The sequence below is a fragment of the Brachionichthys hirsutus genome, chromosome 19 (assembly GCF_040956055.1).
Source record: "Brachionichthys hirsutus isolate HB-005 chromosome 19, CSIRO-AGI_Bhir_v1, whole genome shotgun sequence".
Lineage (NCBI taxonomy): Eukaryota > Metazoa > Chordata > Actinopteri > Lophiiformes > Brachionichthyidae > Brachionichthys > Brachionichthys hirsutus.
In genome coordinates, this window is record NC_090915.1 from 2,334,364 (window position 1) to 2,355,921 (window position 21,558).

The 21,558-nt window shown below is 46.1% G+C and overlaps 1 protein-coding gene across 1 annotated transcript; it reads right to left on the reverse strand.

Moving 5' to 3' along the window:
- Nucleotides 1–3,638: 3,638 nt before the first annotated feature.
- tbca (tubulin cofactor a) lies at nucleotides 3,639–8,857 on the reverse strand. Its single transcript, XM_068752907.1, has 4 exons — nucleotides 8,731–8,857; nucleotides 6,184–6,289; nucleotides 5,044–5,130; nucleotides 3,639–4,432 (listed from the first exon to the last, which is right to left on the reverse strand). Exons 1-4 carry the CDS (start codon nucleotides 8,781–8,783, stop codon nucleotides 4,352–4,354), a joined length of 327 nt encoding a protein of 108 aa, XP_068609008.1. The 5' UTR covers nucleotides 8,784–8,857; the 3' UTR covers nucleotides 3,639–4,351.
- Between the last annotated feature and the right edge of the window lie 12,701 nt (nucleotides 8,858–21,558).

Below are 21,558 nucleotides of genomic sequence, written 5' to 3' on the forward strand. Positions count from 1 at the left end.
AGCGCACCGCTCCAAAAAAAAAAGCCGCTATGACTTTAACCTATTTAAGAAATATATAAAGCCTAAATGAAAGCAAATTCGGTTTGTGCTTAAAAGGGAGGTTTGTTGCATTATAATGTAGTTTAGAGAAACGGGGAGGCGCTTAACGACGGAATGAACCCATGAGCTCCTCCAAGCGAGGACCAATCAGAGTCGAGGCCCGCCCGCCCCAGCAGCAGCCCCTCCGCCCGCACCTCCATCCTCAAGTTCGTTCCTCCTCGTTCCTCTAATTGTTGGCTTTGATTTCTCATCCAAATTACAACCAACAAAAGAACCTGATTTAATATCTGTGTGAAAGAAATCTTGAATCACCGCGAGATTTGTTTAATTAACGCGTGGTCCTCCCGCAGCAAGAAATAATATGAAGGAGGGGGGGGGGGGGACCCGCATAAAAACCGAATAGAGTCTTTAATATAAAGCTGAATGTATTAATATTATTGTATTTATTTTTCAAGTGGATCTATTTTTAATATCTTTGATTTCAACCCAACAACAAACTTTTATTATTATAGCTACGCGGCTCGTTTTCAGGGCAATTGAGCTTTTACGTAATTAGTGTCAAATCTTATACGTCTTTATTGCAAATATCAGAGTAAGATCACTATAAATTAGTGCTAATTTATAGTGTTTAGGCCCAACTGTCAAAAGGGAGGGACTGGGATTAAATGATGTGTGAGCTGATTAAGGTGGAGCTGCGTGAACACACCTGATCGGGGGGGGGGGGGGGGGGGGGGGGGGGGGGCACTAGATCGGGGCCTGTATTCTTAATTTAAGGTTATTTATCCGCAATAAAAACGAGCTTTGTTGTCATGGAATAAATAGAACATCCGTTTTTTTTGTCACCAGCTCTAAGGATAGAAACCCAAACATGCTTTAGACAGATGTCGTGACGTCTTTAGGGAGCAGGTTTATTTATTACGGGCTGGAAAAGTGACACAAAGGAGGCGTCCGAGCGTGAAAGGCGCTTTTCTGCATCCGCTCTGCTCATCTTTTATTTGCAAGCTGGTGGCGGCACGAGCGACCGACAGACACGCAGGCCGGCTGGATGGATGGATGCGCGGATGGATGCGTGGATGGATGCGCGGATGGATGGAGTAGTCTTTTTTTTTTTTGGACGCGATGGGGATGTGGAGGAGATTTTGCGCTGATGCGTCTTTCTCCTGCAGAGGAAACGAAGACGCGCGTCCGGAGATATGTGTTGCCTTCCTGTTTAAAGGTTGGATTTAAGGTAGATTTTAAGAGCCGGAAGGCATTATTGTCTATTTCTGAAACGGCACAGACGCTGTAATTTGTGTCGATAATCATCACGCGTGGGTTTCTTGTCGGAGCCTCTTTTCTTTTTACGCCGTTCCTTTGGCGCGTTCAAAGCCGCTCAGGATAATTCAACATCATCTCATCTTGGATGATGGATCGCGCACTGCGCTTTACGACTTTTCAATAGCTCAGTGCTTTTATAGCTGCACAAACAGAAGTGAATGACTCTAGCGGGGGCGGGGCGGGGGGGTTAAAAACATCACAATCTGACAACATTTTATTTATTATTCACGCGGAGTTTATTTCTAATGCCTTTTTATTTATTTTAACAGCGCAGCATAATTTATTACGCTGCTGTAGTTTTGAATCTTGCAGGATTTCGTGCTTTATTTATCGATAATAAAACATTTTATTCTACATTACAGACTTTTAAAGCACATCGTTATTGTTGTCGTTGCTTTATTTAAATTTACACGCGTGGATTTGCTGCGGGATGATAAATTAGTCCCCCCCTTGGAATCAGCGCGTTTAATTCAAAGGCATCTTTTCACTTAATGCTGTCGATAGATGGCTTGCGCGCATTAATTAATGCCGCAGCTCTCCTCCGACAGCGCATCAATCTTCTCCAGATATAAATAAAAATAGACAAACAAACAAACTGCAAGTTAATGCGGCGCATCTGAGTGGAAAGTAGACATTTTCACGCGTTGTGGAGAAGAGGAGCGACTTTTAATAGAGACGGAAAATGTAATAACGTGAACGGAGAGGCTGGGGTCGCGTGTTGCAGAGGTGGGGCTTGAACCCGCGGCCTCCTGGTTACAGTAGGGGCTCCTCCGACCCCCCGCCTTCCTCCTCCTCTCGCTCAATTAGAGATTTCTGAGGAGAAAAACTATCGATCCTGCATCTGCACGGTTTTAACAAATGAGATTCTTGTTTCTCGCGTTTGATTTGGCGTCTGGAGGGGATTAGGAGCAGTAAGAAGCTGCTCCTGGAGAGCGGGAGGAGAGCAGGAGGAGAGCAGGAGAACGGGAGAAGGTTCGAGGCCGGCTCACCTGCGCCACCACAACAACTGCGTTAAAACATTATTATAATATATTTAGTCGATTTAATTATTATTATTGCTAATGTTTTTACACCAAGCAGCATTCATTATTCCTCATTATTCATTCAGAATTTGGACTTTAAATTCAACCAAAACTGGTGAGTGTGTATATTGAAAATAAATAATACAATCCAGCAGTGTAATCATTATAATATATTTAACACTTGAAGTCCATCAAACTGCTGATTTGAATGAATATTGTAATTGTACTTTTTTACTCCATTACATTTATGACGGCTATAGTTACTTTATTACTTGGAGATTACTTTAATGGTTTCAGGCTAGATTAAATGTGAATTAGTAATAAACCGCCTTGTTGTATCTCCTTAATGAGCCATTCTGATGCGTAATGGCTGCTTTTATTTTTGACTTTTAAATTCACATTAAGAATTATGTTGCAATATTTAACACTAATGATCGATTCGATCAAATACCGCGCGTTTTGCTCCACATTTACCTTTCAGATGAAGACCAGTTAAAATGAGCTCCACCCCCAGCGCGTTAAGGCGCGTTCACGCATCAGTAGTAACATCTTCAATAATCCCCAACGAGCTGCTGGTACTTGCGTTGCCGTGCGGGTACCGGACCAGGCCCCGCATGTTCCGATCCGCCCGCAGCCCCGCAGGTCGTCCGGTCACATCAACCCAGACGCGGCGCCCCGCTGCCGCATCTCATGGCTCAATTAGCACCGCTGGCCTCCGCGCGGACTCGATTAGGCCGTGATTTACCCGAAAGAAATATAATTATACCTCCAAATAAAATAATCAGCATTGAGGAGTGATTATCTTAACGAGGCGGGGCGGGGCGGGGCGGACGCCGCGGAGCTGCAGCGCCTCGTTAGGGCGGTAACGAGACTTCGGGTCGAACCCGATCATTATTGAAATGTCTAAAACAAGGATCAAGTCAAATGTTGCCTTCATTTATCTGCGATTGGGTTCTGCTGGGTCGGCCCGCCCATCCGGAACCAGAAGGGTTCCACACCGACAGGGGTTCCAGCTCGTCTGATCCATCAGCTCGATTAATGAGTGAATGAAGAACGCACATTTCGATTAATCGCTTGATGAATTTTCGATGCAAAATACGTATTTGAAATCTAAACTCGAGTTTATTCGTTTTTGGACACACAAAAGATTTTTCTTGTTTCTATTCTCTGAGCCGATAATAGGAAATAATCGCTTTCTTAAATATGTTTTTTAATAATCAGTTAATTGTTTAAATTACCTTTCAGAGAAGGAAAGAAAACGGTGATGCAAAGGTGATTTATTGGATTTTGGAAACACAAAGCTGGAGAAACAAGATTTGTGACGCCAACATTTTACATTTCTATGACAGGAATGCAAGAATTGAAACTAAAATCTGAATCGATTTCAGAGATAATTCATGAATAAGGCAAAGAACAAAAACACAAACAGCTGAATGTGCCAATTTAAATGTCCAATTCGGTATTTCTACACACTAAAAGGATCAATGAAAAGATGAAGAAGTGCAACCTGCAGGAACTATTTCCTGATTGATTAATCAATCAACAAACAAAAGTAAAACATGATAATTTCTCTGGACAAAGTGAAACGGATCGTTTCAGACGAACATTGTGACGGATTTCTTTTCATTTCTTTTAATTCTTCCACTTGTTTTGAATTCATGCTAAAAGACGAGTAAACAATCGTTTATCTCTGGGATGCGTCTCGAGCAGCGTCCTGCAGTCCGAACACAAAACGGAACCGTGCCAAGTCTTCAGAACAACCGGCCCGACGCGGCGGCAGCGCTGGTTCTGAACGCAGAAACGACAAGCGGGCGGAGTCACGCATCACGTATATTACAGCACAGGAATCAACGGTGCGTTTGTGTGTTCGGTGGCACATTAAGCAAACAGTGGACAAAATTACAAACAGTTTCACGTCGGCCACGTTTCCAGCCAGGTCCTGAACGGAATGGACATCAGAAGCAGGCCAGAACTTATCCTTCAAGCTTCACCGAGTCCAATGTGTTCCGAGCCTCTTTGTACTCCTCGGATTCTTCCAAATCCTTTTCTGCGTCCTGAAAAGACACAAACAAAACAAACACACACCAGGTTTTGTTTGAGTGCCACTTTAGGGGTTAGGGTTCTACTTCCATTCTTTCAAACCAAAAATGCTAAACGTAGACCCAGCCGCAGAATAAACGTCGGAACATTTATCTTCATGCATAAAAACATCGGAACATCGTGCACTTCCTTGTCGCCACTTGACAACAACACATTCATTGAGGTCCGTATTTAGCAGCCAAGGGTTGATGTGGCCTGTGTGGTTACCGTGGCGACAACAATGCTAATGAACAGACACGTGCGCGTGTCCCCATCCGAGGGAACAGATGGAGAGAGAGGAATGGAGGACGGGACAAGCAGCTAATTCCAGGTTAGCCCCCGTCACGCGAGTCACGACGTTCCTGAACGCTCGTCTTTAATGAATAAACGAGACGGATTAGCAGATTAATAATCTGGAGATCGTTTAAAATGTCTAAATAGCAGAACGGCATCGCTCTAGGAGTTCCTGTTAAATCACATCTGGTGAGGTGCATTTGTTTAACGCCCACATTGGGCGGCAGCCACCAGAAGGGGGCGCTAATGATCTCAGCCGCTGATGTTCTGTTAGCGGCTGACAGGATCTTACTAGTAGCTGCAGCAGATCTTCGTGTGCCGTGGTCAGACGGCGGCGGCAGTCCGGGATCATCATCTCGCTCTCCTGGAGCACCTCCACCTGAAAGCACAGAGCCCTCATGAGCACCGCCAGCAGGTAGCGCTGCTCTCGTTAGCATTTCTCTTCACCTGCAGAAACAGCACGACACAGTAGCCAACGCCTAATGCTAACAGGCGTCCCACGTGGCGAGCATCCAACAAGCCAACGCCATACAACAATGTGATGGCGTTGTTGATCGGGCGGGGAGTTGGACAGATGTGGATAAATGAAGGAACCCTGAGCCGGGGGGGGGGCGTGTTAACCAACCACGTGGAATTGCTCGCAGCTGGCGCCCCAAAGAGCAGAGAGGAGCTAACGCTGTCAGACACACCCGCCGATGACCGATGCTTCCTCGCCGAGCTGCAAAGTTCACGGCCTTTTGCACACCGAGACGCAGCCGGGCCGGCAGACGGCGCCGCGACCATCCGAGCCGGTTCGCCGTCCAGATGTGACACGGTGAGACGGACGAAGCGAAGGAGCGCTGGAACGCTCCCATCAGCGCCGGATAGAGACGACACTCGCAGCGTATCGATCCCAGTGCAGTAAAAGCCTCTAATCCGCCCCCCCCGCCCCAGACCGCTCATCTCCAACCATAATCCACCCGGCCTCCGCAGCCCCCCCCCCCCCCCCCATTTAACACCGGCCGAGCCCGCCGCCGCCCCGTGAAAGAACAAACACAACGAAACACACTCAGAATTTCAATGGTTCCAGCAAACACAATCAGAAGGGTTCCCGTCCCGCCCGCTGTCTGGACACACCGGAGAACGTGTGGAACGTGCGGAACGTGAGCACGCCGGTCCATCTACCGAGCCGGTTCAATGAGAACGTTTTCCCCGTCACGCTAACATGCTAACAATAATAACGCATTAAATCCTGCAGCATCTGAAGTTTAAGACGCTAACAGGCTAGCAGGAGGCGGGGCGAGACCAAAACTCCTGCTGATCAATGAATAAGGCCCAGGTCGTCCTGGAGCTGCTTTCTTTCAGCTAGCTGCTAACCGCTACTGCCTGCTTCAACAGCGCCCCCCCCCCCCCCCCCCAGCGTCCTGGAGAAGCGAAACGGAAACGCGCATACCTGTTTTTTGATCACATATTTATCGGCCTCCTCCGTTTTCAGCCGCTCCACCTTCTCCTTCTGCTGCTTCGCCTCGGTTTTGTACGAAGCCTCCTCCTTCACCAGCCTGCAGACGAGGAGGAGGGACGGATGGTTGGTGGTCAGAGGGGTTGTTGCATCAGACATAAAAGCACAGCCCCCCCCCCCGGCCCCGCTCGGTGCCGGTCACACATGTAACACACGAGGACGTCTGTCCTCATTGTGGCCAAGCGCTCCCAAAGATTTCACATTTCCAGTGACAGAAAGCAGCAGCGGCTCATGTCTGACATGGATGCGAGTTTAAAGCCCTAATCTAATCTAATCCCATCTCTAACGCAATACTTAAACCGATCCCAGCCGCCAAGAAGTTCATTCCTCTCTCCTTCCTAAAGTCAATCCAATTCACAACACATCAGACAACACGTGCGCCGACACACGTGCACGTGCTGTACATGAACAGCTGTGACATCATCGGCGTGACCGATTCCACACAAACACTCTTTAGTGTTTTAGTTTAATCGATCGTCAATTTAGCTCCTAATTTGGACCAAGTCAGGTGGTAAACGGTGAAAACGGGTTTGAGCGCATTGATAAATCCTGATTATCAATTATGGGCCAAATGGAACTAAATCCATTGAACAGATTCTGACCCTGATTGGCATAATGGAGTTTGAAAATATTGCTATTGATAATGATTCCCAACTAATAGTCTTTTTCCAGCTGCGCCCGCTTGTCGGGATGACAACACAAATTAAATGTTTCATAAAATCAGCAAGCGATCCTCCATTAATCAGCCGGATCAGCGGAGGCCCCTTCCTTCCTGTAGCACTCTGTCATATTTTACATCAATTACCCCTCATTCTATCACAGTTCCATCAAGAAGCTTTTAAACGGGCGCCGTGTGCGCCTGCAGCGCCTCCTGCTCGGCGTGGAGCGAGGAACGTCGCCCGTTCAGAGTCAAAGAGAGCCGAAGCACGGAGCAAGGAAGGCTGGAATCATTTGAATAAAACTGAAGGACAGTCCAATAACAAAACGCCCCCCCCCCCCCCCAGTCCTGATGTTAATTCCTTATTTCTCCCAGACTCGCAGTGCGGTGTGAATGAGGGGTGGGGTCGGTTTTAAATAGACCTGCCACCTCCGGCTTAATGGAAAAGGCAGCTCTCTGGAAAATAGAAAGAAAAGGGAATCAGAGCCAGCCGACACACAGCCAGCCGCCGCCTCTACAACGCTGTATTTTTGAGCCAGGCTGTAGTCTGTGCCGGGACCGGAATGACAAAGGCAAATGACTGTTGTCATTTTATTAAGGGTATCCGCCTCGCTAGGGCAGGAAAGGCACCGGCTGGAATGTGCAGAAGCCACTGGAAATGGGGTCTGGCTAAAAGAGCGGGAGGAGGGAGGAGGTGAGGGGAGAGGAGAGGAGAAAGGACACGAGATGATGAAGAGAAAGAAAAGACCGCGTGGACATTTAAAGACGACAGCTTGATTGAGGGTTAAAGTTTAGGCGCTTTGGACCCGATATCTGCCGTAAACCCAGCAGAGTCCAGCCAGAGCACCGGCGAGCCTTCCACGGGAGATCCCACCATCATCATCATCATCGCCACCTCGGTGAACCCGTTAGTAACCTGACCCTCATCAACACGCAATCGATAGAGCCTTACTGACGGGAAAGGGAATTAGAGGCGCGCCTGATTGACGAGACTCTCGGCCCATCGCTACGATATCGAGCCCATTATCCCGTCACACATCCCGATATCTCAGGACTTTCTGTTCCAGCATGTTAAACCTGTCAAATCTATTGATAGGCGAACCGGAACTGGCTGATTGGGTCCAGAGAGCAAATTCATGAAGGCATTAAGGTGCTGGAATATCTGTTTGTATTTCATACCTGCTTCTGTCTGGGAGAGACAATCACACCTGCAGCTGCCGTCTTTGATGTTAGTAAAAATAGATTAAAAAAGGACTAATCAAAGATGCTCAGAGTTTTATTTTTTAATTACATGTTTGTTTCTGATCATTCCACTCTGTCACTATTACACGTACAGGTGGTGAGATTTTATAGTAGGATGATGACGTCATGATCAGTCGTTTTATTATTATTAAAATCGATTAAAATGTGCGTTTGTTTGTCGAACAAGCAGCGTCACATCTTAACCCGCTTTAGAACAGTACATCGGCCAACTTTAGCAATTAGCATCCCTAGCAGCGGTGTCCATTGTCGGACAAAAGAGCCACCGTCATCGCGGCGCAGCTAGCTTGTTAGCTAATGATACAAATAACACGAAACACTTTAAAGTCACGACGGCGTGAAGCCTAGCAACAACACTTGCACTTGATACCGAGTCATAGAATAAAGGCCGAGCCAGAGTAACGGTACAAAGTTAAAGCGTCGACGGCAAACGCTCGTTCATTCGGCGGCGAGGCAGCCTGAACGCCCTGCTAAGCTAATTAGCATGCTAACCTGATCTCACCGTAAATGACGAAGGCTAAATCATTTGTATCTTTAACTGGAGCAAAGACATCAACGCTTACCTCCTAACGACGCCCGTTTTAATCTTAATTTGCCTTATTCTTGGATCTGCCATTCTGTATTTCCCAGCGTGGTCGTAGCTTGTTGCAGAACGGTACAGCTAGCCCGTGACTGTGCGAGTGAATGACGTGCAGCGGCAGAGTCAGACCCGCCAAGATGATCACAGATAAATCGATCGGTCAGTAGAGGATTATCGATTGCTTGGATTGCAATTGTGATGCCGGTAGGAAAATAAAAACCTCAGAGAATTCTGATCCCTTAGAAATATAGTCAGTAAATAAGAGGAATTTTGTCCTTTGAGTCATAGTCATCAAAAAGCAAGACAATAATGTAGCAGTGAAAAATAATGTAGTTAAAATGAGCTCCATCCTTATCTGCTGCAAAATGATGCTTAATGCAGAATGCATTAATAATTATAAACAAATATTATATTATTTTACTTACATAAATATCCATCAGTAGACTATTTGCTCCACTGCTCATTAGTATACTATCATATTATACATATCAATGATAATCTGGATTAATGTATTCTTCACGAAGCATTTGCGATGTTTAAGAATGTAAGGCTTTGAATATGGTCAGATTGAACCCCTTTGGACCCAAACATTACAGATATACATAAAAACGAACATATAATGATAAATATTTGACATTCTGCAGGTTTTATAAACCTCTGAATAAAACAATTTTCCTTATTTAGACAGTATATCACTTCAGCTAAACAATTGACATGGCGTATAAAGCTGTTTTACAAAGCCAGCACATTCAATATCATTTGAATCTTTGTGCATCTGATATTGATTGGTGTGATCTATGAAAAGAGAATCAGTTTCACAGTATTTGTCAAGGCTGTTTGCGTCATTATAATCTAGTCTGCAGTCTGCCACTAACATTTAAAGTTTCTATCAGCTTCCTCTGACAGCAGAATACTCATCTATAAAATACCGTAAAACAACTTAAATGTCTTAATTATTCTTTTCAAATAATCACACCAACAAAGCCTGCACTGACGAGCAGATAAAGGCTGCAGGGAATCAGCATCAGAACTTTACACATTAGAAGAAATCCAAATGAGAAATGGAGCAAACACGTCCTGACATGTGTTTATATTTTAGTACAAATATTTTTAAACTTTTAACTCTGTAGCGTTCCCAATTAGTCAGAAATCAAAATGAAAATAGGATATCCTGTCACAATCACAATGACAAATAAAATTACATCAAATCTAAACATCTGCATGTTGTATACAAATAATATTGTGCATAAAATTGCATAAAACAACAAATCAACATGAGATATGAAGTTTGATCAGTGTCCAAATATTGGGTTTTTTTTAACAAACGTTTTTCATGGAGAATCAGTGTCCATTTTACAAACTAAAATATATGAAACAATCAGTTTCATCAAATATCAAATATTTGTTGGATTTTGGGAAGATAATTCAGTTCATTTATTATCCCAACAGCAGGAATCCAACATTATATAAAGAGTGGTGAAGACGAAACGACTCACTAAATGCTCCAGGAAATAAAACACATATTTAGCCATGTTGGCTGTAATAAAACTGCAATAACAAAACAGAGTACTATTACAATAACAAAACAGAGTACTATTATTACTTGACGCATCAATTTCACAACGTATATTCCAGGATGAATCGAGTATTTTAACTTCATGTCTTTTACTTAAATTCTATATCTGTATATTCATATTTCTCACTGGGCATTTTATATAGACATGCACGGCCCTCTCAGTGCAAAAATAATCCGGATAAGCGGCTCCTAATTTATATTAATCCTTAACTAAATAGGTTAGCACAAGAGTCATTCTCCCTGCAAACCGGAATGATCTAATGAAGTTGAGATTTAGCATGCGTTAATGCTCATCCAAACTATATTATTCTCTCCCACAGAGCATGAATAAAATATGGAGCGCTTCCTCTGCTCTGGCTCGACTCCAGGCCTGCACGGGAAAACCCGCGCCTCTTCCCCCGCAGCCTCATGGCCGTTGATTATTGGTATTTTCCGAGTTTTCCAAACCAATAAGAGGCACGATCAAGCATTTGGAGGCGCCGTGAGACTCCACAGACGGGCTGCTCGGCTTAATTGATATTGAGCGAGGAGGCGGTCGGCGCGCACGCGGACGCGCGGCCGCTGCTGGCTAATTTGCAGTTTAATCAGCGTTTGTAATGAGAGCGGCTGATTAGCGCGGGGTGGAAATAAAAGAGAGTTACAAGGAACGTCTGTCAGAGTCCGGTGATAATTCACGACTAATTGTAATGATTAGAGCAAACTGGATGACTTTGGAGTTTTCTGACGCGCCGCCGCGCTTCGCGTGTCTCTGTGCGCTCGTGTGTGTGCGCGCGCGCACAAGCTATTTCCTAAAAAAATCAAATATCAATTCACTTTGGAACCCCCCCACCATCAGAAATAAAGCAATTGCGCCCGTGCGTGCGTAATGGTGTAAACGAGCGTGCGTAAAAGAGAGAAAGGCTGATTCGCAGAGATTTGATCGTCAAACAAAACAGCTAACAGGGCAGGGGAGGGGGGGGGGTGTCATTGATGGACTCTGCGCCACTGAGATGTATTCCTCGAGACGTGCCGCGGCCACTGCTGGAATAAGAAATGAGAAATTAGTGCGAAATGTGTGCGTGAACGCCGCCGGTCAATTAGCGAGAGGCGAGAGGAAGAGGAAGAGGAGGGAGGAGGCGAGAGAATCAGGTGGTACCCCCCCCCCCCCCCCAAGCCTTCTGGCTTCCCTCTGCCTCACAGGCTTTATGTGATTTCATCCGAATTCTAATAAAGTTGGGAAATAACATCTCTGAATTAGATGACAAGCAGTGGCGCTGCTATAATGGAATGCTCCCGGGGCCTCAGAGCCCCCTTTTTTAAAGTCACTTGACGTTTGAGCTGCTGCTGCAGAGGCTGAGTTAAAGCTGCGTGTTATCTTTATTGTTCATATTAGTTTTATTACTCTTCTCTGTATTTCCAGAATTGATCAGCTGCTTCTGAAGACACAACAGATTTGAGGTCAGATTGAATCAGAACTTTTTCACCTGCTATTTGATCTTTTTTGTCTCTTCTGTGTCTCTTTGAATTTTCCATTTAATCACGTCCTCTATGCAGGAATTTAAATGTATGTTCTGTTAAATTAAACATCCCAAAATATGATCAGAAAACATTTTTATTTCCAAATACAAACATGATGTCATGATGTTTAATCATACAATTCAATATCAAACTATTCACAACACCGACAGGATATGAGGAATAAAATAACCAAATGTTTTCCACATTAACCTAATTTTTGTTTTACTACCCTTACTAACAATTACACAAATAAAATTTAGTGTTTTTCCTGCACAGAATTTCCTCTATATTCTAAGTTCCTGGACACTTTAAAAATAATTAGTTGAATTTGCTGAATAAGTTCAACAGCAGCACCAGCAGGGTTGACCTGTCCCGGTATCAGGTGTGACCCTCCTCCACCTGATCCGCCGGTCGGCCGCACAGAGAGATGGAGCCGGACGGCCCGGCGGGAATCTGCCATCGATTCTCCAGGAAGAGGTTATCTATACGTGGTATTTTAATGTCACGGAGTCAGGACTAAATTGATTGTGATAAATATTTGCCGGAAGATTAGGTGAGGGGAGTGTGTCGAGGGCGCTCCGTCTCAGACCTGTAACCCCGGCAGAGCGGCTCCTCTCTGTGTCGGATTAGCCCCATCCATCCCGTGTCAATGGCTGTCTTGTTGAGAAAATCAGTGAGTAAACATGGCTGACAGAGAGCGGTGTGTGTCTGCGACTGCGTGTGTGTGTGTGTGTGTGTGTTTGTTAGGGGGGCTGATTTACTCATACAAATAGACTCCAAACTCCGCCCGGACCCTCCAGAAATGTGTTTTCCCTCTGTCCACCTCTTCTTTCCCCCTGCTGTCCCCTCCTCCTCGTCCCTGTCCTGCTGTTCCCTCTTTGTCCTCCATCAATCACCGCAGCTTTGTGTCCCGGATGTTATAGAGACTTAATATCCACTCCTTCATCTCCATTCACGGCCAGAACCGGGTCCGGCGCTGCAGCTGTGTGTTTCTGAAGGAGGGCCTTCAGGGACTTAAAGCTGGAGGAGGTTCTCCAGTAACACGGGAACCGTCCACACATAAATAAACGTTATTACACGCCCACTGTTTAAACATGATGTCATGACTTGAGAGGATGAGCTGAAACCTCTTCTGCAAATTAAACTACTCTAAATATCAATTTATAAATTCATGGCATGGAGATTCCGGTTAAGATTAGCGAATCATCATGTTTTGGCTGAAATGGCCCTGTTTTTGTTGCTACAGATAATGGCTGCCAAGTGCTATAGAAGCCCTTATGCTATGCTAAGCTAACTGCTTCTGGCAAATAGCTTTATTCTAACAGCAACCAGTGCATGAAATACAACATGGTGGCATTAATGCGACCGTTTGACGCTTGTTTGCTGATGATCACAAGGAAAGATCGATACCGGTTTCAACCAGGAAGGGATATAGTCAGCTAATATTTCCAGTTAAAAGTTAAACTATTATTTTTGTAAACAGGAAATGCACCACAAAACAAGTAAAAAAAAAGATTTTCAAATAATACAGAAAGAAAAAACTCATTAATGTCATTTACTCATTTTAGTCAAACACAAATGGAAAATCATTCAATTTGCTGTGTGATTATTTACTTCGTTGAACTTTATCTAACCATGAAATGAACTTTCATGTCATTGTCTGATTGAGTAAAACTTAGTGCGTGCTAAAAACTCCTGTGGCTAAATTCACTGGGATGGTCTGTGAGCCTTTCTCCCCCCATGGTGAAAAATGAAGACATCACTGCACAAACACTGTCCCTATATTTTATGGCAAGTCCCTGACAAATAGGGGCCCCTCACGGCGCTAGGGTGGGGAGGCACTTGGCTTTTTTACATAGCACCAGGTCCATTTCCACGGATTAAACAAATCCTTGCCTTGGGGTAGGGGGCATCCATAATCCACTAACGGGTCACCAGCAAGACAGTTATTAATGCCTGTGTCTTGTGTCGGGGTAGAATAGATGCCCGCCTCCAAAGATGACCTTCCCCGAACGCAGCTCCCGTCATTATAGGACAGAGAGAAGAAAGAAAGGCTTTGTTTAAAATGAATTGATATGAAATGTCTCATTTGAACAAAAACACAGGGTTCTTCTGGTATCAGAGACGAGATCCCACCTCCTCCCATCACTCTCTGAAAGGCTTTGTGACGCCTTCCGTAATAGCGGGAGATATTTTTCCCACAAAAAGGAAAGCTAGTGAAGGCGATCAGCAAAATATTGTGAGGATCTCGGCACAATTAACTTCATCATTCCACATTACAGCCTCATGAATTGTTCAGATTTGATAACAAGCACTCAATTCACTTTATGATGTAACTTAATTTAACTTTGCCCACCCCCCCTAAAAAATCTTTTTTTGCAGTGGCATTCAGTGGATCCTCGGATAAAATGCAATTTGTGCAAGAATTTGTTGTATCTGTCACTAATATTCACAATTAGCAACGGTAATTATTTGATAGTTTCTGCAATTATGGCTTAAACGGTTAAATTTGGAACTGTGTGGAAGCCTAATTGGGCTAAATGTGATATTTTGCATATTTGCATAATGAGGAAATTGGTAGAAAATTGTGTTCATTCATTTGTGAAAAATCCTATGAATTTTATGAATTTGAAAGGTCTGTTCCTGCAGGCTGTGACTTTGCCGGCTGCTCCCAGAGGAGCTGGGCGCCGGCTGCGGGCCAAATGGAGGAGATTTTGAGCGAGGAGGGGGGAGCAGGAGCTCGGTGCAAAGGTCTTTATAGAACTTTACGCTTGCAGTCTGACCCCAGAGAGGATTGAGTGCCTGATTTCTGAATGAAACTATAGAGAACGGACTCTTTAGAAAATAAAAAGATTAAAAAAAAAATTAATGCCATGTCAGCAAACAATCTGGATGGTGAGATCAATAAGTTGCGACGTCGCTCCACTCGTTCCGTACAGGAGGACGCATTCCTGATGGCATCAACTGCAGCCAATGAACCGCTTCACCTGTGGAATCGTCCAATCAGGTGTCTCCGAGCATCTCGCGACTTTCTCCGAGTCTAAAAGCTTCTGAGACGCATCGTTGCGTAAAACTCAGACTAAAACGTCTGTATTGTTTGTTTTCAACCAAATGTAACGTGAAGGATTAAAATTGGTGACGCTGAACTGTTGATATCGGCTCACGCGCATGTGACTGCTCATTACATGTTTATAAACTTGTTATAAAGGCTACATAGGCGGGTTAAAGTAGAGCGCTCTCCTACGGCATCACGTCCGACCGCCCGATGCCGTCACCAGAAATACTTTTCGTCTCGATTCAAATCTGGTTTGTTTTGTTTCTTGTTTTTTTTAGGATCATCACAGTAATTAGAATTTGACAGATCCAATTAAAACTGCGGGCTCATAATGATGCAGGGGGGGGGGGGGGGGGCAGCATCAAAACAAACAGCACTAGTTTAACGCAGCGGTTGCGGGGTCGGATCACGGAGGGGAGGGGGGGGGGGGGGGGCTCTTTAATCCTACAGTCGCTCCTCTCTGCCAATCCCCAGAACCTCATAAAGCTCATAGGCAATAATGACACCGCCAAAGACCGTAATGATCCCGCCATTTCATGGGGTATTACACTATAATGATGATAGTCCTCGACATTTGCATCCCACCCCACCCCCGTCTTACCTGGCACGGGTAATTTATAGAGCAAAGGCGTGAACGAGCCGCTCTGGAATAACACGAGTCGCACTTACAGTCGCCGGCAGAGATTTATTACGGGAGGGTTAAACCCAAAAGCCAAATAGAATCCGCCCGTGTTAGCGGCCGGCGTTCAAGAATGAAGACATCCATGACAATCCGCCCGGTGACAGCACATAAAGGATGACTAGGGGGGGGGGGGGGGGGGACGGACCTGGGAGGAACGTGGGGGTGGTTGAATCACAAAAAATAAATAAATATATTGTTCTGTTTAAAAAAAAAAAGAACCCTGAGAAATGTTTCTTTACAAACAGAGACAACGAAAAGATGACACCCAATCACCGAGGAAGAGGAGGAGGAGGAGGAGGAGGAGGGAAAAACAACAAGCCTGCGCGTATTTTACTCTGAGAGTTAATGGGAATAAAATACCTCGGTGGATGAGTGCAGATGTGTTTGATACAAATAGTCATTTTCCTATTTGCTGCCTCATTGATCTTGATGAATGATGGGAGTCAGGGAGGCGGCGTGATGAATGGCAGCACCTTGGCTCCATCGCATGCCCTATTGATTCTCCTTCTTTATTACTCCTACAACCCAGCTGGCTGCTCCTGCCCTCCCTACACTCTCTGCTCTCCACTGAGGGGGGAGGAGAAGGTGTGTGTTGGGGGGGGGGGCTTCTTTCTACTGTAAGGCCCCTCCCTCTTACAGGAAGAACGCGCTGGGAGTTCTGATTAGCAGATTGGAGGCCGGGAGTTTAACTGGGACTCGACTGCATGAACGAGTGTATTTTAGCCCCGCCCTCTCGCCGTCACATGACAGGCTGGCGCTTACAAGTGTTTTAAGTTGGAGGTAAAACATCTGAGTGACAGCGGTGTGTTTTCTCTCAGCATGGGGCCTTCAGAAGATTTAAAATTTCAGGTGGAGGGGGGGCTGTAAGCTCAGTCCCAAGGCTCTGTCAGACCAAAGACCCGTTCATCCATCCGTCCCCTCATCTCATCTGTGTCCACATGAGAGGCTGGCTGGCTGACCCCCCCCCCCCCCCCCCAACGGGATGTGGACGTCCTGCCCGTCTGTCATTCCGCGCGAGGCTCCAGCTCACCGTGACATCACCGGCCGACCGGATAACACGGAGAGGGATTACATAAAGGTCATGTCAGGGACGGGGCCTGGAGACATGGCTGTTCCGGTCCAGGGGGGGGGGGGGGGGGGACAAGAGGGTTCAGGCCAATTCACTCAAACACTTCAGTCCACTGGTGAAAGACGGAGAATGTTTTTCACCAAAGTTGAAGCGGCATCAAACTATTTGAATTCCAGAGCTCCTTTTTTGCTCCTTCAGTTTCACAGACATCCATTCGTTCTGGGCTACCTCGTGAGCGCCCCCTATCGAACCATGACATTCTTAAAACTGGATTAATCACACCTGATCGGGTCTGACAGCCAATCAGAACGGAACAACAACAACAAAGGACAGAATATTTCTACACGATCAACGAGTTCCACTAAATCAAAACCAAGCATCGATTTAAAAATAGAATACTCGCTGTAAATAACGGCAACCACATTTCCATTCATTCCCTAATTGGGTTGGGAAATGATCCGACACACACGCACGCACACACGCACGCACACACACACACACGCACGCACACACGCACGCACACACACACACACGCACGCACACACACACACACACACACACACACCTTCCTCTCAGCATGGCCTGTGCAAAGCTTCCCAGACTAAATTACAAATGTTTCCGAGGATTGGAGTTGCAGGACATAATGAAGCAGTGCGGCACGCTGAGAGGTAATTACCCAGCAGCACTGCTGCCGCTCGGCCGCCGCTGCGAGGTGAGAGAGAAGATGAATAGCCAAAGTACGAAACCACTGACCCCTCAAAAGTTTCATTTACCTTCCATCTCCCTCCCTCTGGTTTTGGGGAGCTTGGAAGAGGTAATCATCTAGGGACAGTTTTGGTAGGTTGATGAATGGCGTGTGTGGATTTGGCGCTCGCACACACACACTCACACACACACACGCACACACACACACGCACACACACACACGCACACACACACACGCACACATACCTATTTATCTGCTGCGGCCCGAAACCCAGCCGAGCAGGGCTGGAGATGGGGAGCACGCTGAGCCTTATTGAGTCACCAGGGCTAGCCAGGGGAGGAGGAGGAGGAGGAGGAGGAGGACAGACTGCCTGGCTGGGAGACGTGGAGCCGATCAATTTCCCCGTCCAGCCTATCAGTCATGTCCTCTCGCTCTGTCCGTTTCTGCTGATGACACACTTTCTCTGCCCATCGGCCCATTTCCAGGCCGAGAGCAAAAAAGAAAAAGAAACCCGGCTGTGTGCATGCTTGTGTGTGAAAGCACACACCTGGGGGGTCGTCCAAAGGGAGTGGCGTCGAAGGCTGCGAGGACCAGCTCCTGTCAACCCCCCCCCCCCAGAGAGGAGCGAGGAGGAAGGGCCCTCAGGTGAGGCCGACTCAGCCTCCTCTGCCAGCGGAGGTGGCAGGATCCAAAGCCTCGTCAATGCATAATGCATTAGAGGTCTCCTCCTACTGACAGCCCCCCCTCTGCCGCCCCCCCACTCCGGCGGCTCGGCCGCTAATCAGGAACGACACGTCAGAATGTCCAGACATAGACACATGTGCAGCAAACAGAAACACACACACACACACACACACACCCGAGCAGAAACGTACTAATCAAAAAGTGTATTTCCTAGAGGCCGACTCCCAAGAGAAATCCAGCTGGAAGAAATTGGAATAATTTATTAGCTTACAAGTTTTCGTTGACAGTTAGCCCGAGGCTATTTATCCCGGTAATAGGGAACGTCTCCAATGTGGCAAAATTGACCAAATCAAACAGCTTTGATCAGAAAATGAATCTGGCAAGGCTGTCCGTCTCCGGGCGTCCCGCGAGGCCAGAGCGAAACAAACAAGACTGGGGGAGAAGGAGAGGGATTATTTAACACGGCAGTGAAGGAGAGACTCACGTTGCAAGTGAAATCTCCGGCTATAAATGACAAGTAATTCAACAAAAGCAGTGGGGGGGGGGGGGGGGGGGGCGTTAAAATGGAGGATATCGGCAGATAAATAATGTGACAACGGCAGAACATCAGAGCAATTTGCAGAGTTTACGGTCTCTCTTCATCGAGTTTGAGATGGCCCAAAGACGGTCCTGCTTTTCCGCCTTACAACCACGGAATAGCTAATTCACTCTGTCAGCGGGAAAAACGGCGTAATGGAAAAGACAAAGATGGAGAACAGTCACGTCAAACGGCGCAAAGCCGCGAACTACTGGAGGGGATTTCACTTTGAAGCCAAATCTATTTCCACGTCAGTCCGTCTCGGAGACGGAGACGGGGACGGAGACGCGAGCTGTAAAACACGCTTCTGACATGATGCTCAGACTCGCCTCTCAGTGAGGGACACATTCATTTGTCGGGCCGACTGACAAGACGGTTCAAAGGGTCGCGCCCCCCCCTCCCCCGTCACCGAATGGGGACAGTAAACACACCACAACCGTCTCAATTAGCGCCCGGGGGTGGGGGGGGGGGACGTCGCGCCGACATCCTGGAGATGGGTCTCGTCACGTTAAACGCGTGTCAATCACGTGTGCGCCTCAGGGAGACAACATGGCGGCGGCGGCAAGTCATCGCCTGATGAATTCCAGCTTTGGGAAGATCGGAAAAGTTTCGCTCCAGAAGGAAAGAAACAGAAAAGCGGACTTTGACCTCACGAAAGGAGAAGTTTACAGAACAACAAAGTCAGGCAGCAGCCGAACAATGATTGGCTCACACTGAGAAATGTCTCCATAGACTGGCATTAGCACTGCCCCCCCCCCCCACCCCCTCTCCAATCTATCCGCCTAATGAATTTTTACCTGGCACAGACTGTTTTAAACTCCATTTGGACTTGTGCCTACAATTACCTCCTCAGAGTCTCCAAAGTAACTGCGCACAGCCTAATTAGTATGCATTATCAATTAACAAACTTAATAGCTGGCAGATTGATTGGATCCTCTGTAGGGGGAGGGGTGGGGGGGCAGAGCTGAAGCGAAACGCAAAATGAGAAATCATCTCCCGCCGCACTTCTCATTTCTCTCTCATCCGGATTCACATCTGGATGCGGGAGTTTCAAGATGCCAGCAGGTTATTTCTATCTGGAGTCCGTGTTTGTTATAAATATGTTATGATAATGATCTAAAATCTATAACCCCAAATTGCTGGTAAAATATAGAAGTAGAGGACCACCCCTTTGTTTAATCTTTTAATTATAAGAACTAATATAACAGCGTATAAAGTGTTTGGTAATGACTTTAATCAATAGAGAGCGTGGCATGCTGCCAAAATTACGAGAATCAATCTGATCAATTATAGAGATCATTAAAAATTAATAATTAAACGTTACATTTACAGATATTCTCAAACAGAAATATTACATTAAGGTCATAATTACATGTCAAAATCCTGACATTGAAGCTTAGAGTGTTTTAAGATTTATATTTAACTCTTAAAGGAACATTTCCACTGTGAAGAAATGAGTCTCAAGTATTATGAATTGCCGATCTAAGCTCATACCGAGAGGCCCTGCTCTGTGCAGAGGAGACGGGACGCTTGAGAACACTTCCTGTAATTCAGATTCAAAAGCATCGCGACAAAGGAAAGCAGCCGATGAATAAACGTCCTCCGAGGCGTCGACGGCGGCGAGTCGAGGAACGCTCCAATTTGTCACGGAGATAAAAATGACAGTTAGAGCAGGCATTCATTTCCTGAACACTGACGTCGTCGTTAAATTCTGCTGTATGACCATAAAAGTCGCTGAATGGCGAGAAATTACTGCATTTTGTCACCGCTCCTTTAATCAACGCCAACCTGTTTCCATTTAAGACCCGCGAGAAGAAGCGACCCGATCCAGCTGCAGCGTTCCTGAGGCGGCGTCCTGATGCGGAGAGGCCTTTTTTGTTTTTGCCGCCATAGGTCCCGTTAGGCCTGTAGCTTCAGGAGCTGCTTAGCAACACGCCACCAGCCACACGTTTAACCACAGTGTCCGTTACGAAGGGGGAATAATCCACCTTAATATCACCCCGTCCTCAGCGCTAACGCTCGAGTAGCATTCACTAACGCGTTACCAAAACACGTCTGACAGAGTCGTTTCAGATGCAAATTGGCCGATAAGTCTCGAGCTTTTAGCGTCCGAGGCGCTAAAGATTAACGCTGCGTTGATTCTCTGCATGTACGTCGTAATGAATCCCAACAATCCCGCCCGATTCCGACACTTTGATTCAAGGAACTTGCTTAATTTACATAAATATCAATAAGACGACATTATGACAATTACCCGCCCTACTGCTCACAAACTTTATATGCTTGAAAATATACTTTATTTTCATTAGACGGCATGAAATGCAGTCATTAGTGCATTAATTAGGGCCACTATAAACAATTATGCAGGTTATTTTTTCAGATATCCTGTAATGGGTCATTGTTGTGATCGAGTCAACGCCGCAGTGAGAATAATTTCTACAGGAGAAACAAAGGGCGCCGATTTCTTGGGCAAGAAAATGAACAAATAAAATGATGTTTGCTGTTTTTATGGGAGCTTTTCTCGCGGTTGGAATTCCATCTTGGAGCGTCAGCCGTGTGGATAAAACGCCCACCAAAAACAATCCATTACCGGTGCAAGCATCGGTTGTCCAGAGAGTTCATAGTGCGGTAATACAGCAGCAGAAATGTGCTGTAAATGCAGGGAAGCAGCGAAATTGAGGAGTCACATACAATGAGTGTCACCTCAGCTGAGGGGGGGGGGGGGGGGGGGGGGGGGGGCTCCGGGTAGGGGGGGGGGGGGGCTATGGAACAGAGTCAGCAGCAATTTCTATAACTGCAGCAGAGATAAGGCAAACTTGACTTGAGTTTCCTAAAATAAAATCAGTTAGAAAGAAAATGTGGTTTAAATCCCACTTTAGGGTTATAGTTCAGAAAGATTAAGGTGGAATCCCCCAAGGATCAGTATTGGGCCCAAACACTTTCAATCTATATATCAATGAAATCC